The 22,480-nt window shown below is 41.2% G+C and overlaps 1 protein-coding gene across 22 annotated transcripts in view; it reads right to left on the bottom strand.

Annotated features, from left to right (window-relative positions):
* Positions 1-2,604: 2,604 nt before the first annotated feature.
* The window catches only part of adgrb3 (adhesion G protein-coupled receptor B3), a 110,714-nt gene continuing 90,838 nt past the window's right edge, over positions 2,605-22,480 (bottom strand). For 6 of the 22 annotated variants that reach the window (XM_085800285.1, XM_085800286.1, XM_085800291.1 and 3 more), the window contains 13 exons: positions 22,320-22,422; positions 14,572-14,722; positions 12,601-12,670; positions 12,119-12,185; positions 10,485-10,570; positions 9,994-10,092; positions 9,568-9,739; positions 9,265-9,360; positions 8,361-8,400; positions 6,140-6,819; positions 5,982-6,017; positions 4,969-5,073; positions 2,605-3,643 (listed from right to left, as the gene is read on the bottom strand). In XM_085800285.1, coding sequence (XP_085656411.1) covers positions 3,455-3,643; positions 4,969-5,073; positions 5,982-6,017; positions 6,140-6,819; positions 8,361-8,400; positions 9,265-9,360; positions 9,568-9,739; positions 9,994-10,092; positions 10,485-10,570; positions 12,119-12,185; positions 12,601-12,670; positions 14,572-14,722; positions 22,320-22,422 — 1,894 coding nt within the window. In that variant the 3' untranslated portion in view covers positions 2,605-3,454. Of the gene's footprint in view, positions 3,701-4,968; positions 5,074-5,981; positions 6,018-6,139; positions 6,820-8,360; positions 8,401-9,264; positions 9,361-9,567; positions 9,740-9,993; positions 10,093-10,466; positions 10,571-12,118; positions 12,186-12,600; positions 12,671-14,571; positions 14,723-22,319; positions 22,423-22,480 lie in introns of all 22 variants that reach the window. The other 16 variants (XM_085800281.1, XM_085800282.1, XM_085800287.1 and 13 more) reach the window with 5 other exon arrangements.

Below are 22,480 nucleotides of genomic sequence, written 5' to 3'. Positions count from 1 at the left end.
TGTATTACTCTCATTAACTGAGCCACAGAGAGACTAATCTTGAGTTCAAGCAACACTTCACAGCAAGTGAAAGTGTTAGAGTTTTTTGTAAGTGATGGTGTTAGTTTTTAATGCTTGCTGTTTAACTTTTAAAGCTATTTGAAGGCAGCAAGTGGCGGCACAGATAGAACTATAATACTAATGATTTTCTCTGGACACATTTGCACCTATTATTAACACAGAGGCTGTTAAAATAAAGGTGGCAAGGCAGAGATCGATCCTGCTCAAGGAAACTAATGCATTGTTAATGGGAGAAACATGAACCCATTTGTATGAAGTCTGCAGTGTTTTGTCCACGTAAATACTCCTGAACCCTTTTTTCATATTGTGTATTTATATGGTGAAGTTTACCTCACTTACAGTATTTGCTGGTGAGTCACAGTCATCTGACAGCTGATATAATTCACCCAGTAGAGCTGATGAACAACTTTGATCCCATACACATTTTGTGCTCATCTCATTTGAATACCATTATGTCATAAAAACACATAAATTATCTCTGGGGACTCTGAAATGTGTCCGTCTGTTTCCATCTTCATCCAAATGATTTTCCTACTATGGAGCAGGGGAAAAAAAGCCTGTCAGCCTGACATTTATTATGCAAACGCTTCATCAGCTGCAGGAACGCTAAGTCGAAGACTTGTTTCAGTAACATTTTGTTATTTGCTTTCCCAAGAGATGAGTTTTTATATTAGAAGTGTGTGAAATAATCTGTAGCATCTTTCAAATACAAAAATGAGAAACTTATCATTCCTGAGGTCCCTGAACTAACCGTTGACAGGCTTATAGCAGGACTGTCCCAGTGATGACTGCCTCCAACTCTTTGAAACATTTCAAAAATAATGTAACCACTGTTAAAATGTTCCCATGTGTTATAAAGATAATTGCTTTTGCGTATCTCTCTCTTCTTTATGAGATTGACAGTTTCTAGAACCAGTGAGCAGATGACAGAGCGTTTTAAAGACACTTCTACTATTGGATGAGGGCATATTAATGAAAAAGAAAAAAAAAAATCTCCCAGAGCCTCTAACAGGCAGCAGTGCTGCATATAATTAACCTAATTATGCCCACCAGTCTAAATTGAAATGTAAATCCAGACATTAATGTCTAGACTGAGCTGTACATGTAATAAATTCCATTTCTATTAGAGCAGAGCACAACTGAAAGAGCGTCTTTGCTGTCTGCCCCCCACCCCAGCTCCCCCTTTTCATTTCTTGTTGTCATTCTTCACTGATGGTGCAGGTCCCACTCACACCTCCTCCCCCTCCTCCTCTCCTGGCGGGTGGACCGCTGCTCCCCGGGGGGAGGACACATACTGATGCTCTCGTTGCCAGAGTGTCTGCCGTGCTGCAGACCACCAGACAGAACAAACGAGATTTTCTCTCTGCGCTCTCACAGCCCCTCGTCCCATTTGCGCTCTATCTCTCTTTCTATCCTCCCCGTCTGCCAGAGGAAGATCTGAGCTGATCTTATCACGTGAACCTTCAGGAGGCACAGAAACCTATTAGAAGTTTGAATGTTTCCTATTCACATTCACAAATCAGATACAGGGTCAGTCAGGAAACTTTACAGTAGTTTTCCCTTCGACTGCTGCAGGTAAAGGTATAAAAGGTGACAAACTAAGTTTTGAACTAACCCTGAGAAAAAGTTACGGTAACACTTCACTTGATGCCTATCTCTATAATGCATTATAACCATACTTATAATGAGTTATAATGCAGTTATAGCACTGTATAACTATAGTTATAAACACTCATAAATGATCATAGTGCTTTATAACAATTATCATAACACACTATAAAGCATTTTATCATGACTTAAGGTCAGGTTTTATAATTCGTTATAATTGTCAGTAACTGGCTGACAATGACCACATCGATAATGCATTATAAATATAGTTATAATGTGTTATAATTGGCTTATAAACGTGTATAACTATCATTATAAACACTCATAAATTACCCTTAGGCTTTATAACAATAAGCATAACACATGATAGAGCATTATATTATAATACTTGACCTTATAAGCATTTTAAAATGCTCTATAATGTGTTATGTTTATTGTTATAAAGCCTTATGATAATTTATGAGTGTTTATAATGATAGTTATACATGTTTATAAGCCAATTATAACACATTATAATTATATTTATAATGCATTATCGATGTGGGCATTGCCAGCGAGTTACTAACAATTATAACGTATTATAATACCTGACCTCATAAGTCATAATAAAATGCTTTATAGTGTGTTATGATTATTGTTATAAACCACTATGATCATTTATGAGTGTTTATAACTATAGTTATAGCGCTATAACTGCATTATAACTCCTTATAAGTATGGTTATAATAAGTTATAGAGATAGGCGTCAAAGTGTTACCGTTACATGTTAAACACAAGTCCAAGCAGAATTCATGTTTTCTTTTTTAGACCAGTTTTCCACCATTAATCTCATTTTTCATATCCACTCACATCCCCATTAGTTGATCCTGAACAAGATGAGCAAAAAAAAAAAAAAAATTGACAACCCAACAAACCACATAAACTTGACACAACCTCTGAAGCAGTACGAACATATTTCCTCTTTTATTTACATTCCTTTTCAAATGTTAACATTTTTCGCTATAACTTTTGATCAGGTTGGCATTTTTTTCTCATTAAAATAAATTGGCACAAGTAAAACATATGTAGACAAAAGTTTATTTACACCATACAACATTTTGTTTTTAAATATTTTATACAGAGCTGCAGATGAGAGAGCTTGCTGGGATCCTTCAAGCAGATTCTGCAGTATTAAAGTTGTGAAATATATTATTTATATAAAAGTGAGTATTATCTTTATTGCATTTAAAGCAATGAAGAATGTAGCTTGACAAACATTCATTTTAATATGACAGAAAAAATCCTCTTTGCCTCCCATGTTTTATATTATAAAGTAAAAAGTGTAGTAATGGCCAAACAGACTGTTATAAACTTTTTAAAAACCTGCATAAATATATACATTGTGCTCCCGGGTCAAGTTTTATGAAATCAAAACTAGACCCAATGAAGCTGGGACGACATGGCATGTCATTTGCTTTGTGAGGTTTCATCTAGAGAGATTACCTTTTTTAGCCAATTCCTCAACAGATAATTTGAAACACATGATGGTAAATATTGTACACCAGGCTGCCCCACACTAAGTACACTAGTGAGAATACAAAAAGTAACACTGATGTTTTTTTTCCCTTTTTTTTCTTTTTTCTCTCTCGTCAGTCCTTATATTGTATTGGCACATAATGTCCCTGCCACACTCGTATTATCCAGATATGTATGCCAAGGCTGTTAGAAAAGTCTGTTGCTTTATTCAGTGCAAAATACATCCCTTCCACCTCCTTTTCCTAGTTTGCATTTTCTCCTTCTTCACCCTCTAGACCTCCGTTTGGAAATCTCCCTCCTGGACGTCTAAGGGTAAGTTGACACACTTTTCCCACTCTGCAGGCGTCATCTCCAGTGAGTCCTTGGTGTCAGATTCTAGTACATTCATAGTGGCGTAATTCTGGTACTCACAGGCTGGATTGTAGCTCTCCCATGGGTTCTTGTTTGGCATTGCCTTGTCCTGTGAACATGGCCAGTGGGATGCGATATTAGTGGCATGACTTCCTCTGCTGCTATACTGTTTTTTTTTAAATAAAACAACAAAAGAAAGACTTTTAAAGTGAAGTCAGTACATTCAAACAGGCATAACATGAATTCCTTCCCATTGCTAATTGAAAATAATGGATTAATGCTGTGGAAAGCATCAAATAACAAAAGATAATGGTAGTGTATTAAATGTGAACATGCTTACACTATTATCATGGAGTCAGAGCAGAATTGTGTTTTCCCTGAGCTCAGTAACATGTGCGCTACACGGGCATTCATCTGAATGTGCTCTCATTGACAGTCCCAAAGACAACTATTGCAAATAAGGGAGAGGAGCTGCTCCCAGTCAGGGAATTCAAAATGGATACTAATGTCTGCAGCCAGCTCTGCAGTAGATTCATTTGTGGGGGAAAGAAAAAGAAAAAGAAAAAGAAAAAGAAAAAGCGTGCGTGAGAGTGTATTGTCGTTATCACTTTCTATACAATAGAACTTGCACTGGTAACTAAGCAACGGACCTCAAATTACATTGTGCCGTAGGGGTGATTGAAATGTGAGTGAAAAAGGATTACATGCAGCCAAAAAGGCTGCGGCGTGGCTGACATTGTCTAATAGTCTGGCTGTGTTTGGTCACCAGCCCAATTTCTGTTTGTTGCTTTCAATACACAAAACACAAAACGCCGCCGCTTGTCTGAGAGAGGTGGATAAAGCTCCACATCCCCATTGTCTACAGCTCCAGTCAGGTGTGGAGACAGACGCTGGCACTTTTTTTTTTATGGCAAGGTCAGGAAGCGTTCGCATAATTTGCCTGGCTTCTAGATCCACCGTGACAAAGAAGAAAAAAATTCCCCCGCCGCACAGTTTTTCAGTATGAGAGCAGTGAACTTAAGGTAATATTTGCATAAATGTAGATAAGATTAAAAAATCTGCCATGCATTAATGAAGAAAATGATGGGGTTGCTAAGTAGATAAATGTGCATGTAAATAAAAGTGCATTCATGGCCTTGCATTGGAATGGATGCACTCTATTGCAACAAGATTACCAAAGGTCTTTCTTCCCTGAAACTGGCCTTGTGGAGAAAATGCTTCAGTGCTTTTGGGGCGCAGCCCACTCGCCCGCCAGCTGCTGGCAGGCCCGCTATGTATAGGAAGGTTCACTTCCACATGAATACTTCAGCTCCATAAACGCTCATTTGCACAATCACACACTATGTGTCCTGCACCGGATATCTAAAATAGGGTATTTGGATGGTTACTCTCTTTAATTGGCTGACAGCCACCCCGTGGTTTCCTGTTACTCACCATGCTGCCCATATTTGGTATGTCTCGAAATCGGTCCAGGGTTTGAAATTTCTGATTCAGTTCCTGGAACAGCTCCATGTGTCTTTTCCTGGTGTGCATGACTTTCTGCAATGGCAAGGGTTTTTTCTTTGGTATTGACAGCCAATAATGGAAATGCATCTTCCTCTCCACCCCCTCCAACTCTGATCAATTCGTTAGTGTCATGGTAGTTTACTTATAGGCCAGGTCTGAAACAATCTACTTGTCTCTGCATATATACAAGTGACTGCCAAAATAAAGGAAACACCGAGATAATGAAAGGTAGGGCGATAGGACACTGAAAGCCTTAAGTGTTTTAATTTGCAGTGGCTGGGGTATCCAGATTAAAGATAACTCTTCAGTGACAAATTGCCTCATTTAGAGTTTTGTTGGCGTAAGGGAAATCTGTACGATCAAACATTGGCACAAATCTTCCATTTTAAGAGTTGGTGTAGATCTAAGCTAAAAAACAAAAATGCACCCTACGCCAAAACAGCTGCCAAAAAAGCTCATGTTTCCTTTACTTTGAAAGAGGTGTACAATATGCAGTAGAGCCTGATTTAACAATGCAAAGCAAATGCTAAAACCTAAGGGGGTGTGAATATGTGTTTGCAAGCCACTACAATAATTGCTGAAACCAGTGGTAAAAAAAAAAAAAAAAAAAATCAGATGTGAAATGTGCAAATGACTTTAAAAGCATACATTTCAAAAATCAACGTATAGCTAATGGATGTAGGAGATGGAAGACAAAATGTAGATGAAGACTGTTGCCCTGTTTGTCAGTTGACAGCCTTGCTTTTACGTTAACTACACAGCATGTCAGTAAATCTTGTTGAGTCAAGGCTGTTTGACTCCAATAAGCTTAAGAGGCACAACAAGTACTAGTAAATCAAATGACAAACACAACTGCAAAAAAAAGAGGCTTTTCTCTGCATTAAAACAAAAAAGCTAGATGCATGTACTATGGCAGGAAACATTTTCTTTTTTATACATACCTCAAAGTCCAGATCAGAGTATCGTGACTTTCTTCTCTGTAAGAATAAAACAAGAAGTAAGGAATCAGTTTCAGAAGACATGTGCGTTCATGAACATGTATATATTTTATTGTGTGTGGTACAGTAAGGTGTTCATTGCACCTCCTGAGTGCATGTACCTCTAAGGAGCTCATAGATATTGTCGAGCCCGTCTCGCTCCTAGAAAGCCCCGCAGATTCCTCCATCTCGGCGAGGAAGTTCTTAACGGCCGTGCGAGGTTCAAAGGGCAGGTTTTGCATCTGCTCCGGAGCGCTGGGATACTGCTGCTCCAGGTTCACATTCATATGGTCCAAGCCCGACGGGCTGATATTGAAGTCGGGGCTCATCTTGTAATGCATCAGCCTCTCGTGCGGCAGCGTATCCATAGTGATGTTCATCTTGGTGTCGTCTTTCAGGAGCGTGGGCACGTTACCCGGCCCCGACACCGCCGCCGCCGAGGCGCGAGGCATCACGATGTAGTCCGTCTCCATCATCTGGCCCTGCACCGGGTGGCCCTCCATGTCCAGGCCGCCCATGTCTTGGTCGCTCTGGCGCATGGCGTCGTCGGTGCACAGGTAGACGGTGCGGCGCATGTCGGCGTTGCTGTCGGCCATGCACTGCTCCTTCAGCTCGCTCACTCCCATCGGCATGTGCAGAGCCGAGGGCTGCTGGATAATCACTTTGGAGATGATGTTGCCGGGCAACGTGGAGTAGTTGAGGCCCTCGGGGGCCTTCTCATCCTCTTCATCATTGAGGGAAATGCGGGAGAGGGTGCCTGTTATGGTTGCGGCACGACAAGAGCCCATGTCTTTGTGGAGTGCTGCGAGGCAGAGGCAGAGGCAGACGAGGATTAGTTGGAATTTCTCAGTAATGAAAGTAATGTCACAGTTTGTCTGAGATTATCCAACATATGACCGAAAGAACAAGAGAATTCAAATTAATATGAACCAATTCCCGAAGGATTTAGTGTTGCGAATAGTGTGAATGTGCACCGAGTGTGACATTACACCTCAACACAAAGGGACTCGGCGGCAGGTATCTCTAGAGGCTGTAACAATAAATAAGGATGTAGGATTCATTCTCACTGCCATTCAGTTTTGCAGCATGCTAATCCTAATTTAGCGATTGGTGATAACCTTGTAATGCACCAAAATATTCAATGAGACAGCAGCTATCTATCCAGAAATACCCTCTGGTTATATGAGCGCCCCGTCCCCCCCACTGAGCCTTTTAATCTTTGCCTCATGAATCAGCAGGAACTGCGTCGTCTGCTCACAAAAAGGCCTGCGAGGAGATTACAAATAAGATGTAATACTCGCCTCCTTTGTTTGAGCCTAATTTAATGCTCATTGTGGACAAGGGGAAAACACTCTGCGTCGGTTTTTTTCATACTGAGGAATTTCCTCTGATCAAAGTTCACGCTTTTTATTCTGCAGGGTGACGCGGCAAAATGTTACCTCCTCTGCCGACAATAATCCCCTTTTGTAAACAACCAACTCAAACCCCGTTTAGCCCCAGAGAGTAATCTGTAAAGTGCACTTCTCTCTGACTCTCTGCTTTTCTCCGAATCCGGTCATGATTTATAAATGACACCTGTCTGCTCTGCCTTTTGGACATCGGGAACCCCACTTTAGCTTTGCGAGGCCGAGCAGCGTGAAGCGGCGCGGGTCAGAAGAGCCGAACAGGCCTCTTCATCTCTTAACAAGCCGCGTCTCCGAGAGCTCTGAATAATGGTCGGCTCGGGTTATTCCCCGCAGATCCATTTAGGATGTGTTCTGTATCGGTTTGGACGGGGATCGGAGAAAAGACAAGGGTTTGTGTGAGTTGCAGCCGCATGTGGGAAAACTCAAACACTCTCCTAGGAACATGTATCCACGATACTTTCATTGTATCATGTGCTCGCCTTCCAGCAATTACTCCGTACGCTCAAACGTACAGATCATCTAGGTGCAGGAAATCAGGAGGAGATATTGCCTCCTGATGAGCAGGAGCTGTGCATTAGAGGAAAGGATGATCTCTCCCAAAATCAGACACACGGCACCTACGCACCTACTCTATGGCGGCATCAACATGCTAATGAAAAACATAATTACAAAGTGCGAGTGCTGGAAGATGAGAAAAAGCTGCTGTTATTCACATTTATTGCAGCAAAGCTGACAAATAAAGCGAATATCCAACAGCTCTCTTTATGCTGTTTTGTTCTCAGATTAAAGTCAGTGTTTTGGTAACTGTGAAAAAACTCCTGTGGGGATTGTTGGCTGTTATGTAACCTGAGCTATTTTTTACTGTCTAACCTCTTTTGGGGTTGTTCTACAGGCAAGGCAAAAAGACAGTCTTGTTAACAGGAGACCATCTGTTTACCTGATCGGCAGGCGATGTCCACGTCTTTCTCGAAGTCCGTCTGCAGATAAAAAGGCAGTCAAACGGTCAGTGTTGCCTTTTATGTACAGCGTGTATACACAGAACCAGAGGCCTCTCCATCTGTACAAGCCAGCTGCAAGACTAGGATCAATAGTATTTTTTATTATTGTTTCCCAATGCTGTAGAAAAATGCTACGCAGTCATTTTTTGCTGCTTCATCCTAACAATTTATCAATAAAACATCCATGGGAAAAAAAAATGCTACTGCAGCAGCTGGGAAACGTTTTGTGCTCATTGCTAATGACTGTATTGAACTGAGAGAGGGTGGAGGGTGGAGGGGGGGGGGGGGGCTGACACCATTCTGCTATCGTGAAGACTATTTCACTCTGAGGGGTATTAGAATACTAATGGCAGATCATTGCTATGATGTGCCAGTGGCGTCGTTGCGCTAGATGAAGAGACTGGTGTCCCATTTCAAAGGTCAGGCAGGGAGCAGTCCTCCATTACCCCGTGTGAGGAGATGAGAAGGATGTACAGCAAACATGGACGCTAAGTTCAATCAAACAGAAATAAAGAATTGGGCTTAGGGCCTATGAAAACCAAAGGGAACTGATGCCATTTATCAGAGAGCCAAGTATCTACTCTGCATGTAATTGCAGCTTTGCAGAAGTGTTGTGTGGAAAATTATAAACCTGAGGGAAACAATGCCTCGTATCTTCGAGGTCAATTCAAGCAGAACAATAAGGGATTTTATTTTATTTTTTTAAAGAAATTGCACAAAGAGTCAAGTTAAATTAAGGTCAAAGACATGTGCATATGTATTATAAATAGCCAGGGAACATTAGGTCCGCTTAAATCAAAGAGGGTCTGATGGTTAAAGATAAGAGCGGGTAACCATGCCTACCATTATCTGAGCATGCCCATTAGGGAAGGTTCCTGTTGCGTCACCGGTGATCGGGTCTTGGCAGTTTCTTAGCCGACATCTGAAAGCATCTTGGACCTGAGGAGAGGAGGTGAATCAGTCTTTCATCATACAGTACCCACGATGTTCTGAAGGTCATTAATGCTTTTGTTATTAGGCTCAGTTTTATTTTGTCTGAGACGGTCTTACAAAAACAAAAAAAAAACAACACAGTCCTAAAAGTCCTTGAGTAAACAAAGATGGCGGATAAAAAAAAAAGAAAAAAGAATTCAAGTCATCCTCTACCTCTCTCCGTAGGACACAGTGCACCATCACAATGACAAAACCCTGCAGCGAGTCAAAGACGGCAAAGAGGATCTGAAAGAGGATGGAGCGCTTGTCTGTCATGGCGAGCACCGCAGACATCCAGGTCAAAGCCAGCAGAGGTAGGACGACACAGGAACTCCACAGGGACGCCCTGTGAGGAAGCAGGAGGAGGAGGATTGTGTAGTGGAAATAATAATAAAAAAAACACAAAAACAACAACAGCATGTAACACTGCATGTTTACAATGGCGAATATTCCTATGGCATAGATCCTGATGTCCCGTGGATGTAAGTGGAACATCAGTTTACGCTGCAGTGGTCTAAATTGTCGAGGTGGACACTCTGTACATACAGAGGCTCCCTGTAGCATCGTCTTATTGATTCAGAGACACTGACAGGCACTTACATTGCATTGCTAGCTGTAGTTGCTGATAAAGCAGTTGTTGATACAACACCACATTTGGCACACTTGAGAGTTAATCCTGTATGCGGCTCACTCATCTGTCTGTGGGACATAGAGACAACAGCATGACAAACAACGTTAACAGCCACTACCCCGACTTTAAATACCCCCCCCACACCCTACACGCAAACACACACCCTACCCAACCCTGTCATATTAGCAACATTGGAAGCAGCCAATGTGTGGGTGTTTTTAATGATTTTCATCTTGGACTGATTCTGCCAAAGAAATACGAAGCCATGTCGCTCCCGAGAGAGATCTGACCTCTTTATGTTTATGCCTCTACTTTCCATTTTCAACAGCAAGAAAAAGGAGGTCTGAATTTCCATATGTATAAAAAAGAATAATCAAAGCATATGTATATTTTTGCATGATGTTGTGAGTAAAATGTTTAGAAGAAAAACAGAGGTACTGACAAGGATGTGCTGTCATACCCTGCTCGGTGCTTCAGCTTCTTGTCCAGTATGCCATCTCTGGACACTAGTTTATTAAACACCAAGATACCGATCACCATGTTGACCTGTCGACAGGAAGAGGAGAGGAGTGTTAACTTCTCAATACATTATCTGCAACAAGATCATGTCAAAAACCAATGTGAGATATTTCTTCTATAGATAGAGTCAGTGATTGATGTCATTATCCTGCAGGCCTCTTCTTTTTCTGTCTTTCTTGATTTTCTGTCTGCGCTGAGCTTTGACCTCCAGCTTCTATTGTTTGCTCATCTCTGTGACATTTCAGCCAACGGGTGAGGCAATGCCCTACACACTCAGCCCAGCACAACAGCCTTAAGAAAAGATCTGCCTGACAAGAAACACTTGTCTTCTCAAAGGCACCTTCTCCTATTATTAGCAGCGCTCGCGCTAAGAGAAAGCCGAGGGAGATTTACAGTAGCTGGGAAGAAAATTCTTTAAAAACACCAGGCTACGGTCTATTGAGATAGAGGTTCATTAACTATTCATACAAATACATTTGGGTAGGTTTTTTTTTTCACACGCTTTGTTACTGTGAGACATTTGATTGTGATGTTACAGTATCAGTACAGTGATAACAGCAGAGCGGTGCAGAGATTAGCTTGTGTTCCTCTGAGGTTCATCACACATGAAAACCACGGCGCAGTCAGACTTGAAGTCTGCGTCTGATGCTCAAATTGAGACGTTTTGTCACTTAGAAAAAAAAAAAAAGGAATATCTGAAATCGCTTCAAATCATTCGATCGTTCAAATCCCACCACAGAACCGAGGTTTGGCGACGGAAAACATTAGTCAGTCCTCGACGTCCTCTCTCCCTCTCTCTCTGACACAGACTTGATTTGCAGAATCACATTCCTTGTGTCATTTTCTCTTTACAACCATGTAAATACAAGATGATTCAATTACCCCACTGTATTCGATTTTGTGCAAATCTGATGCATAAATACTTGATAAGCTCTCAGCTACATGAAACGGCATCCTGGTGAATGAAGGGAAACTGCTCGATGGAACGCTCATGACTTTGACTTGGAAAACAGAGTCGGCTCCACCTGTTTCATACCACACTAAACAAACAGTACCACACCGATACTGATACATCATCACTAAAACTACAATAGTCAAGTGCACCATGATACACTGCGATATTTTGTGTGGCAATATTGTATCAATCAGTTTTTAGTACTGGAGTAATAGACTACTTTTTATGACCGTGTGAGAGTGAGATTATTAGAATAGGCAGATGTTTTCTTCCTTTCATAATAAATTTAATAAATCGCACTATATCAAAATACTCAAAATATCACAAAATGTTTAAAATCACAATGATGCTGTATCATGATAAAGGTATGGTGATAATATTGCATTGTGATTCTGATCCATAAAGCGGTTTGAGAATATTTTATACTATCTTAATTGCTTTCATAAATATTATTATGGTATATTATTAGTATTATTGTTCAGAATATATGAACGGTTTTGTGAACTAAGTTGGATTTCTTCTGAGTATGACTTGATTTTATTCTCTTTGGAAATCTATATGTCTCTTGTCTCTTCTCGTGATATACTATCAAAGCCGGACATCTGAGGACTGAAACATACCAGAACAACAGCAGCTGCAGGTCCAACAAAGGCGTACAGGAGCCCACCCTCCAAAGACAGCCAACAGCTGCAGGGGGGGAAAAAAAAGAGAAGTGTTTACTCCCACCAAAGCATCAACATCCAAGTTAATGGTGCACACCAGCATACGACTGTGTTTCTCTTGATTGTCAGGGGAGATGTGCCATATGCTGTAACTCTATTTCCAAAGTTTCACGGGGTAATAAAATGCTAAAGAGATTTTAAGCAGTGTTTATGCGCTCGGTATCCAGCAGGGATACAACTCAGATGAAATTGGGGTCTTGCTGCGCTATTTTGAAATTTGACTGGGTTCATGGGACTTTGTTTATGGCACTATTTAGGATAAGTAAGCCACTGCAGACACACTTAATCATGGCTCTGAACCGCTGCCATGAAGCCACTGCATGTGTGCTGAATAATACGTTTGGATTAGAAAAAAAAAAGAAAAAAAGGGAAAAACTTACTATAAGGGTGTCCCGTAGCCTTTTGTTTTGGTGAATCCCATTGAAACAGCAACCACTAAAGCTGGTAATCCTTAAAGAGAGAAAAACAATCAATAGTTATTCAAGCGCTTCTAGTTGCGTGTGCGGACTGAGCGCGTCGTAAAGCCACTTCAGAGGGAGTCGGCCTCTCTCTGCCTCCCGGTCATTAAACAAAGTGCAACGAGATTCACTCCATCAGAGGCCATCGTATGAGACTATGCAATCTTCTGAGAGTATATCATCAGCAGTATGCATTTCAGTTATTCTTTCAACACACTCTACTGTATTCCATTAAGGGGCAGGAGAGAACAGACTGTACTGTGTGCTTTGACAAAATGGCAGCAGTTGCATCGAGTCCAGGAAACCACGTAGTGAAATTTCATCACTGTGCTGTAAGGAATCTCAGCACCCTCCACACACCTTCTATGTGAAGGAATGTTTTCCTTTTTTTTTTTAGCTGTATGACTCCTCATTATGGATCGGTGTAATGGATTCGGTCCTTACTACTGTGTGCTCAGAATATTAAGGCTTTTTTCTCTCAGAGCGGCGCAGGCAGGTGCTATTGATGTAATCAGTTTCCTGGAGGCACGAGGCGAAGACCCTGTGGCCATCCAGTGCCTCTCTGCAGTGCTGAAGAGGTAAAGAGTGCCGAGTGTACACAAGCATGTCATAAATCACCGCGCATGCAGGCAACAGCAGCCTGGTGGAGACGCCGCACTTCAAACGGGCTGAATTAAGAGACAACAGGTACCGTGCGCCACATGTCGCTTACGAAAATCAGCTCGGAAAAAACATTCTTTGTTTTCTTGAATACAGGTGGTAATCTGTAGAGCCTCTTCATTCCCAACTCCATTACATGTAAAATGACATTCATATCATCCAGTGCATCTTTATTATCACACAATGAGACGCTGGCTGTCTTATCTATCATTATATTGTCTGTGATGATGTTTTTTAGAAATAGAAATCTATGTGATTGTAGAACAGCCTTTGTCCATTTTTTTTCTCTTTTTTTTTTTTCGTTGCAGCGAGCAGTGCCACTGCAATGACTAAGAGAGCCTTGTTTGTTGCTAGGTAACAAGAAGAATGAGTGTGGGCTCTTTCATAATCAAATTGATTTTTTTTTTTTCTTTTAAAGGAGAGATTTCTAGTTGTAAGAAAAACGCTGCCGGATGAAGATTCATACTGACATTTATCAAATGAAAAAGAAAATTCAAATCAGGAAAATTCTCCCACAGATACTTTGCCTGCATGTGTTTATTGACAGATATCAGTGTGCAGTGTAATTTACAAGGATGTGTAATTGTGGTTATTTTACCTTTTTTTTGTGGTGTGATATTGGAACGCAGGGATCTCAGTGTGGGAAACAGTAGGAGCTTAATTATCAAAGAACACAGCCTGCTTAAAAATCTGTCGCAGTACAGATTATAAATACAGCACGTTGCTACCTGTATTTGCTCTGTGATTTACATACAACTGAACATTAGATGCTGCAAAGCGTTTGAGAACATGCGAGGCAGAAATTCAATACTCCTTTCGAAACATTTCATCCCCCTGAACTCTTATTTCTGAGGGAATCAGATAAAATGTATTCTGCTGCAGTGTAAATGCTCCACTCACACCCTCTTTATCAGACGTAAGGTCATCACAACCTGCTATGTTAGAGCCGCATCAGTCTGTCTCTCTCTCTCTCTCTCTCTCTCTACCACCCCAGTGCTCAAGGCCGGGTCCATTTACCCAGCCCTCAGAGAGCTTGACTGTAGCACAAAAGCATCACAACAAAGAGCCTGATAGGATGAAGATCTGGCCGCCCCGCAGAGAGGATGAGAACGGCGGACCGAGGAGACAGTTAGTTGGAAAGACACCTAAGCCAGAGACCTTGAGATAAAATGGCAGCTGCGAGGTATAATGGGAGATAATGGAGAGGTTTAGGGAAACATGCTGTTTACTTACCCCAGCCCAGGCACAGAAAGCGCTTGCGGATGAGCCTGGTCCGAACCTTTCCCGTCACTGCCATGTACGACTGCCAAGCTTCTGTGAGGACCCAGCAGAAGGATGCCAAGAAGAAGAAGTGCAGAAAGGCTGTTGTCATGATGCAGACACCCTGTTAATACAGAAAGAAAGTGTCAGGAGATAGACAGATTCGTTACATTTCCAGAAATGCAGCTTCATAGTAAAACGCAGCTCGGATAAAAATGGAGGTGCAGCTGTGACACAAGCGCAGTTCCACTGCAGAAAAGCAGGAGTCTCCCTGCAGATACACATTGATCATATTGATATTTCATTATTTTCTTGAACTATTCTCTCAGCACCATCAGTCTAGACTTGTCCACTGGAGTGCCATCCTGTTTTTTTCTGAATGAAACAAAAGCTTTTTGCAGTATGAACTGCAGCGAGCAGAGGTGGCAACAGTAGTAAAGATCAGAGCCAGGCTGGCTGACACAGAAAAGTCATGGTGTAGCATTCCTCTGCACTAACCCTCATTAGTATGCTTGGGATCCCACCTGGAGGCATGTGAGCCAAGGTCAACTGTTTTACACCGAGAGGAGGGCGAACGCACCACAACACCGCTGGAATGACACAGAACGCGCACACGCGTGCGTCGCGGGCGGCAGACTGCACGACGTAGCAGCACTTTTCAGCTTCATTAGCTTGTCCATCTTTGTTCCACGGTGAGGCATTGGCAAAATGGGATTGCGGGAACAGGGATTAGGAAACAGAGAAGTATCCTTAAGAATTTTGTCACTGCGTGCCGACGTTTGTGAGCGAGAGGAGATTAAGTTTTTTTTTTTTTTCACTTCAGATTGTTTGCAGTGTGGAGCTGGGGTAATCTGAGCGAGGCTGCACAAAGGAGGGGAACACTGAAGTGTATCATCTCGTCCCAGGGCGTCCACGCCATACTGTGAGATCGCCTGTGCACTTTACATCCCCACTGAGAAAACCACACTAAATCCATCCACCCCCTGTGGTGTTCATGGGGTTCATACAAAACAATAATCCTAACATTACCTCCTACCCAGGAAGGGGCAAGTTCTGTTTACCTACACCCACAAGGGGGATATAATTACTGTACTGTGAATGTGGATTCATGTAGAAAACATGTATGGACATTCATGTCAGATGCATTCAGGTGCACAGAGCATGCTATAATCCAATACTATATCTCTAGTGTCTACTGGGAAAGTTTTTTATGCCATCATGGTGGCATAAAATGTGAGGGCTATGTTATCAAAGTATAACACGAATCAGTTTTGGCAGATTCTGATACTTTAGTGCTAAAAAATTCAGGCCCCTTAAAATGCTCCTGTATTTGCCAAAATCTTTTATGGCCCCACTTTGACAGTCGGCTTTGACATTTTGTGGTTTAGAGATAAAGACATCAGGACAGATTCATAAATTAAAGGTTAACCATATTTCACGCGTTTGCTTTTATTATAACCTCACCAAGAATTGTGTTCAGTGATGAAATACTACAGGAATGGCATCAACAACGGTTCGGCTTCGACGAAACACTTTGTTTGACTTATGACACTTTCCGAGCTGCTGATGCTGCAGAGATGAAAGTGTCAGAGCGACACATCAAATCAAAGCACGTGAAGTTCCCATGACACATTGCCACCTGCTCATGAGGTAATTACAGGTGTGTGCAGCTGCTTTTTTCCGCAGATATCACAAACACACTCTTTGCCATAAATCTTTTCCTAACAAGCTTTGACTAAGCAACGGTGTACTGTGCTGTATCATAAAGTGTCTTCTTCGTCGCCAATTGAACCGAACTGAACTCACTGAGCTGTATGTTAGAATATCACCATGTTTTGTGTAATTATCATAGGGAAAACATGACAATCATTAGGTAAAAGCAGCTATTTTACGTATTTATCATGAATTTACTTGTCGGTACAAGAGGCAACACTATGTGAGTCTGTCACATTCAGTAGCTATACCCCATGTAGGCTGAGGCTCGTATCCATGGCTAATTCTAGTGTTGCTGTTGCTCGTGTGCTGTTCAAGGTGCTGAAAATAGAGTCTGCCTTGTTTCTTGGAAACAGGTCATATGCAGCCGTTATGTTTCACGGTTCACTTGGATGTCTATACCATCTGATCTCATTAGTCCTCGAAAATGAAAGAAATATAACAATTCCTCGTCTGAAAGGAGAGAAAAGGTGCATTAGATAGCTGTGGATGGACGTAGGCAGTTATACAAAAATGAGGTTGAAACCTAGAGTTCACACTGCCCTTTAGAAAGGCAAATGCCGGGAGATGTTGAGCGCACTGTGTCAGTATCCATGGAAACAGAGGAACCGAGGAAGGGACCACATTAAAACCTTGCAGAGCTGATAGACATGAAGGTAAGATTAGGGGGTGATGGGATGTACTTCATTCCAGTTCAGTGATGGTAGTTTAAGGTCAGGACGGGGAAATTTGAAGAATTTCTCACTGTGGTCTGACTCAACTCTGACTGCACGTCTGAAACAAGCCTCAAAGCTTTTTCAGATATTAGGAACTGAGAGGCTAATTGCCATAAACTGTTGCACACTCTGTCTCATAATGCAATGACAGGCCTCTCGAATGAAAGTATTGTTGAAGTGAAACATAAAATGGGATTTCAGTTTTGCTCAGACGCCCTCTTCATATTTGGATTAAACCAAAATTGACTTGGTGATTAAATTAAATTCCTTAGAGGCATTTTTATTTGCCCATCACTTTTCATTACTTTGTTTATTTACATTATTTACAGATTCATTAAGTGGCTGTTTAAGAATGCAGCAAACTTTCCTGTCAGTTACCAGTGCAACTTTTAATACGTGTTTTTCCACTATTATTGCAATAGGCACCTATAGAGATCGAAGAACTTGCTTGCTGCAGGGCAAGCACATTAATTGCACCATGTCTACGGTTCTGTGAAGAACTAAAACAAACCTTATAACCTGACTTCTATCTTCCCAAGTGCTCGAAATCAGAGTGGGAGGGGGCGGCAGAGGCAACAAGTGCCCCAATGCTTTATACAGCAGGTGCTTGGGTGGAGGAAAATGAAGCTTCAAACAGGAAAGTGATGGTGGCAAAGTGTTGTTGAACTCCAGAGAAACACTCAACAAAAAGCACCAACTTTGAACACCAGAGTCATAAAATGCCTATTTTCTGCTTCCTGTTCTGTGGAAGTACCTCGCACCAACCTGAGGTGCATAATGCATATTTAACCAACTTCTTCTGCCTACTTAAATTGAATATGTAACACTCGTAAGGCTTTAAACAATGCATACACTGTGTTGCTGGACCTCACCAGAGGACTCCTGCTGTTAAAAAGCCACTAGCAGGCGTGTTAGAAAGAGCTGCATGTTGATTTTACCTGTTTGTATTCACAATTCATTTACCTACAAGATTTGACTTAATTTCTTTTTACTTTTAAAACTAAACTTTTTAAAAACACATTCCACTTCTACGTCTATCGCCTACTGTTGCAGCCAAATTCACTAACGTCCTACTGTAGATTGGACTTAATGTCAAAGAGTAGATTTACTGAATTGAGAATTAATCAAAACAGAAATCTTAATAAAAATATAACAAAGTATATACATTTGTCAACACACCAGCTTTTTGTAACTTTTTGTGCTGACATATGAAATGCAGCATTTAAACAAAAGATGACCATTTTATGGATCTTAAATGAACTGTCCAAAAGTCAAGAGCAGTCAAGGTGTACTTTTCTTCTTTTTTTAAAATTCTAGTGCCTGTCTTAAGGAGGACTACATAAGATAGTGACATGCTACTGTAGGAGCTTCAGCAATAGAACAATTAACTAACTAGTTTGTATATGAAAAGGAAATGTAGCTTAAATGACATCTGCATTTCTGGGAAAGATACCAGCTGATAGGTTAGAAATGCTGTTCAAGAGTGCACATTTGATGACTGATGCTCGTACATTGATGTGATATTCAAGGAAAAACTGAAAGACAGCTCTTCCTCAGGAGACTGATAATGTCAATGCAAGATGTGATAAGACTATGTAAAGACCAGTCCATCAAGAATTACATAGAGAGGGACATTAAAGCAGGGCTGCAGAGCATAAAGCCTCCATTCAAAGATGAATACAGGTATGAGAGTTCAGTGGTGCAAAAAACCGTAAGTGCTGGTTTACTGACATTGTAGGAAAAAAATGATATGGTCAGATGAGTCATCCTCCACCATTTTCTCCACTAGTGGGTGAGAGTATGTGTGGTACACTAAGAAAAAGGTCCAGGCCTGAATGCTTTATCAATACAGTGAGGAGACCCAGTTGTTCTGTTATGTGTGGGAAGGGGAGCTCACTGGCATGGTTCAGGTCCACATGTCACTAATCAATACAAAGGTCCTCTGAGTAGTCAACAACTATGGGAGATTTTCAACCAATGTGTTGACAGCGCACTCCACCACCACCACCATCAAAACACCATATCTGCAGATCAGAGACCTGTAGCAGCGCCGGCACTCTGCACTGAAGCTGTTCTGGCAGCACGTAGTGGACAAACACCTTACTAAAACACTTAATGTTGGTTTTTCCATTAATTTGTCACCCGTCTGTATTCCCTCTGGTAAAACCAACAGTGCCTGCTCCTCTTTGTTTGTCCCCTTTCCATAAACCAAGATGAACAACGAGAGAGGACAAAGGAAAAAGCAGAGACAGCCAAAGGTGACTCACTGACTTCCTGCTCCCAGAGGACACCTCTACAGCAAAGAGATGATTTCTATTAGACGATGAGCCACTCTGAATCCACAAACAGTGGAGCCAATTATATGCACTTCTTACAAGAGTTGGAGGAAAAACAAGTGAGGCAGTGTCAGGCAGCATGGCAATTAAACCCACACAGGGGCTATGTTTCCTCGTCTTGCTGGCCCACCACTCAAACACTGGGTTCTACAGTACGTCTGATCAAACACAAGAAATATTTCTCAAATATTATTACAACCGGAAAGACGCATTCAAGACAGAACAAAGGAATTATAGTAATACGTACATTGTCCTTGTTATATACATAGATATATATATAGCACAACAGAGATCAACAAGACAAATGCAGCTCACAAACCTGACTAGAGCAACAACAAGCTATTTGTCTACTGATGATGAAGGGACGTGGAAGAGGAAAATGTTAACATTTATTTGGTGTTATGTTTAAGGTCGCCACTCGTTCCTAAGGGAAATAATCACTTCTTTGGTGGCTTAATGTGTTTTCCGTCTTAACTAGCTGGTTGCTACCTTGGTCTGGTGCAGGAATATCAGATACACCATCACTGAAAACAGCTACAACAAGGTTGATGAGCGCCATCAGAGTGAACCAAAACATGAAAATCTGCTAGTAGTAAAGCTAAAACAATAAACTCAACGATGCTAAAATGCTCCTAGAGCATGATGGGAACTGCTAATGGTGGGTGATGATTCTTGTAGGGTTTTTAATTTCACTTTACGTGCAAAAATCTGATCCATTGTTAATAAAAAAACACTAATGAGTTCAGATTCAATTATCGGTAGAAATAACAATGTTGGTCCATTTTAATTAAATTAGTCAACGCTGCTTTAATTTGGCACCCGGTATGTCACTCAAGGTAGACTGTCGAGTCACTCCGAGAGACGCTGAAACGACATCTCCAGCATGTCAGTGGATTTTTCTAAAAACCACATAATCTCTTTGCAGATTTAGCAGACAGATATCCTATTAGAAGCATGCCAAGTGAGTATTCCATGTTAAGTGGTGGTCCTCATAATCAAGACAGGAGACGACTGGAGCCCTGATTAAATCTGACAAGGCTTCAAATCAGCTCAGCTTTAAAAATGCCCCGAAGCTTTGTGCATTCATAGTCTTGCTTACTGTGTGCCAGATATATAAGGGCCAGCGAGGAAACAGATGAACTTATCATGTGTGGATGCTGTTTTCTTTTTTTTTCTCATGAGCCTATAATGATCTTTATATTAACTAATACAGCATCTGTTCACAGTTCTTTCACATTTAAACTGAAACCAGACATTGTAGGTTCCACAAAACACACGCTTGTTAATTCGGTCAATACTGCTGATTCCCTTTTCACTGAACATGAGAGGTTTTGTAGGAGGAAGCATTTTGACCAGGGTCTGGTCCAATATGAGCCCCCCAACTGCTGGTAGGCCCATCTGCTCCCAGAATAAGTCATACCTATAAGCATGTGTAATGATGGAATATCCCAAAACATACCGTTTATTTCCGCAGGTTTAAATCATTTTTGGCTTTAAAACCTGCAGAGAATGAATTAATAAGTAGCAGCGGGGAATTGGACACAATGAGCTTGGTACAAAAAGGTACAGGTATACTGAGAATAGGGTTACACAATAAAGGCCTGTGTAATTGGACAATGTGTCATTCTGTAGTGCTGCCAAATGACTGAGAAGTGCATCTGTGTGGGCAGCTTGTAAATCCCAACCATTGTTTGTCAAACAATCTTTTACATTAGCCACTTGTTTACTAGCCAGTTACAAAGCCGGACAAAGGAAGTGATACATATTTTTTTGGAAACGGTCCTCCTTTAACTGTGACAGACGTCCTTTTAAAAATCCTGCTGACTTGATCAGAACCTCAGTTCTCATTGTGATCTAAACAACAACAAAAATGTTTCTTATGCCCCTGTGATGGTTTTTGATTCGTTGTGGTGATGCAGACTGCACAGCAGATCCAAGTACGACTTTGAGGCTGCTCTTTATTGTCACAATTACAGGATCCTTTTGGGGCGGCATCACAATAATTTCATTAGTCTCTGATTGACTGGTGTGCCATGTCTCCTGGTGTGCATCATGTCTGCCTTCCTGCTCCTACGCTGTTGAATATCCTTTACTGCCAAATGCCTTTTCTGACTTGTTAATGATTTCAGTTCTTCACATTTGAATCACAGCAATAAAACCAGCATCCGTATTTCATCTCAAAGTGATCTGACTGTCCCTTTTCTGTCATTTGTTCATTTCATTTTTTCCAAGTTTTCTTTTAAAGCTCCACAACTTTTAATTGCAAATAAGATCATCATTGTCTCAGAGCCAACAGACTGGGGTTGTCTCAAGTTTACCAGAGGACAATAGAACACCTGTGCAAAGACCAACGGTCCTGAGCCAACACAAAGATGAGCTACATCTAACAGAGGCATTAAAAACACTTTATTTTCCATTTGGATGAAATATGAAAGGCTCCTTAGTGCAAGTGCACCAAAAAGAAAATGAGCGATTTGCTTGAAAGAGGCTATGATCTAACTGTTATATTCCTGTTTTTATGCTCTCAATGGCAGTGCTAACATCTGGCACACAAAAGGAACTATTTAGTCGATAAAACATCTGGCAAATCTGGAATGAGACTCGCTACTGATTCAAATCTCAGCCTTTTTAAAACAGGAGAAAAGTTGATCAACATTTTCCAAAACTGACACTGAACAAGAGAATAGAATCTGAGTTTTTCCACTTCTGCATTTGCATTTCAAAAATCATGAAGAGGAACTTCATAATATCCTCTGCAACACACTGTAGCGGCGTGCAGCTGTCACTACACATTTACACAGTGAATATACACACCTGGAGAGTACTAAGCTCTATCCAAGGCCACACTGTGAAATGCCACTTGGATCTTTCTCGTTTAAGTCTTTGACGTATTAAACACCCATTAGACTTTCACACCTTATTTACTGTGCTGAATAAAACCTTAAATGAGACGTACCTCATTGTGGGTCTGCGTTTGTCCAACGAGGATCAGTATGTTGGAGCAGATTATAGATAAGCAGAAGTTGAGCAGGATGATGGATCGTTCAGAGCGAATATATCTAAAGAGAAACCAGAAAAAAACAAACCCAATCAGTGCATTTCTTCATATTGTACCTG

Source organism: Trachurus japonicus, chromosome 15 (genome assembly GCF_045865225.1).
Source record: "Trachurus japonicus isolate A0001 chromosome 15, Traja_1.0".
Taxonomy (NCBI): Eukaryota; Metazoa; Chordata; class Actinopteri; order Carangiformes; family Carangidae; genus Trachurus; species Trachurus japonicus.
This window is presented reverse-complemented; position numbering and strand designations above follow the sequence as displayed.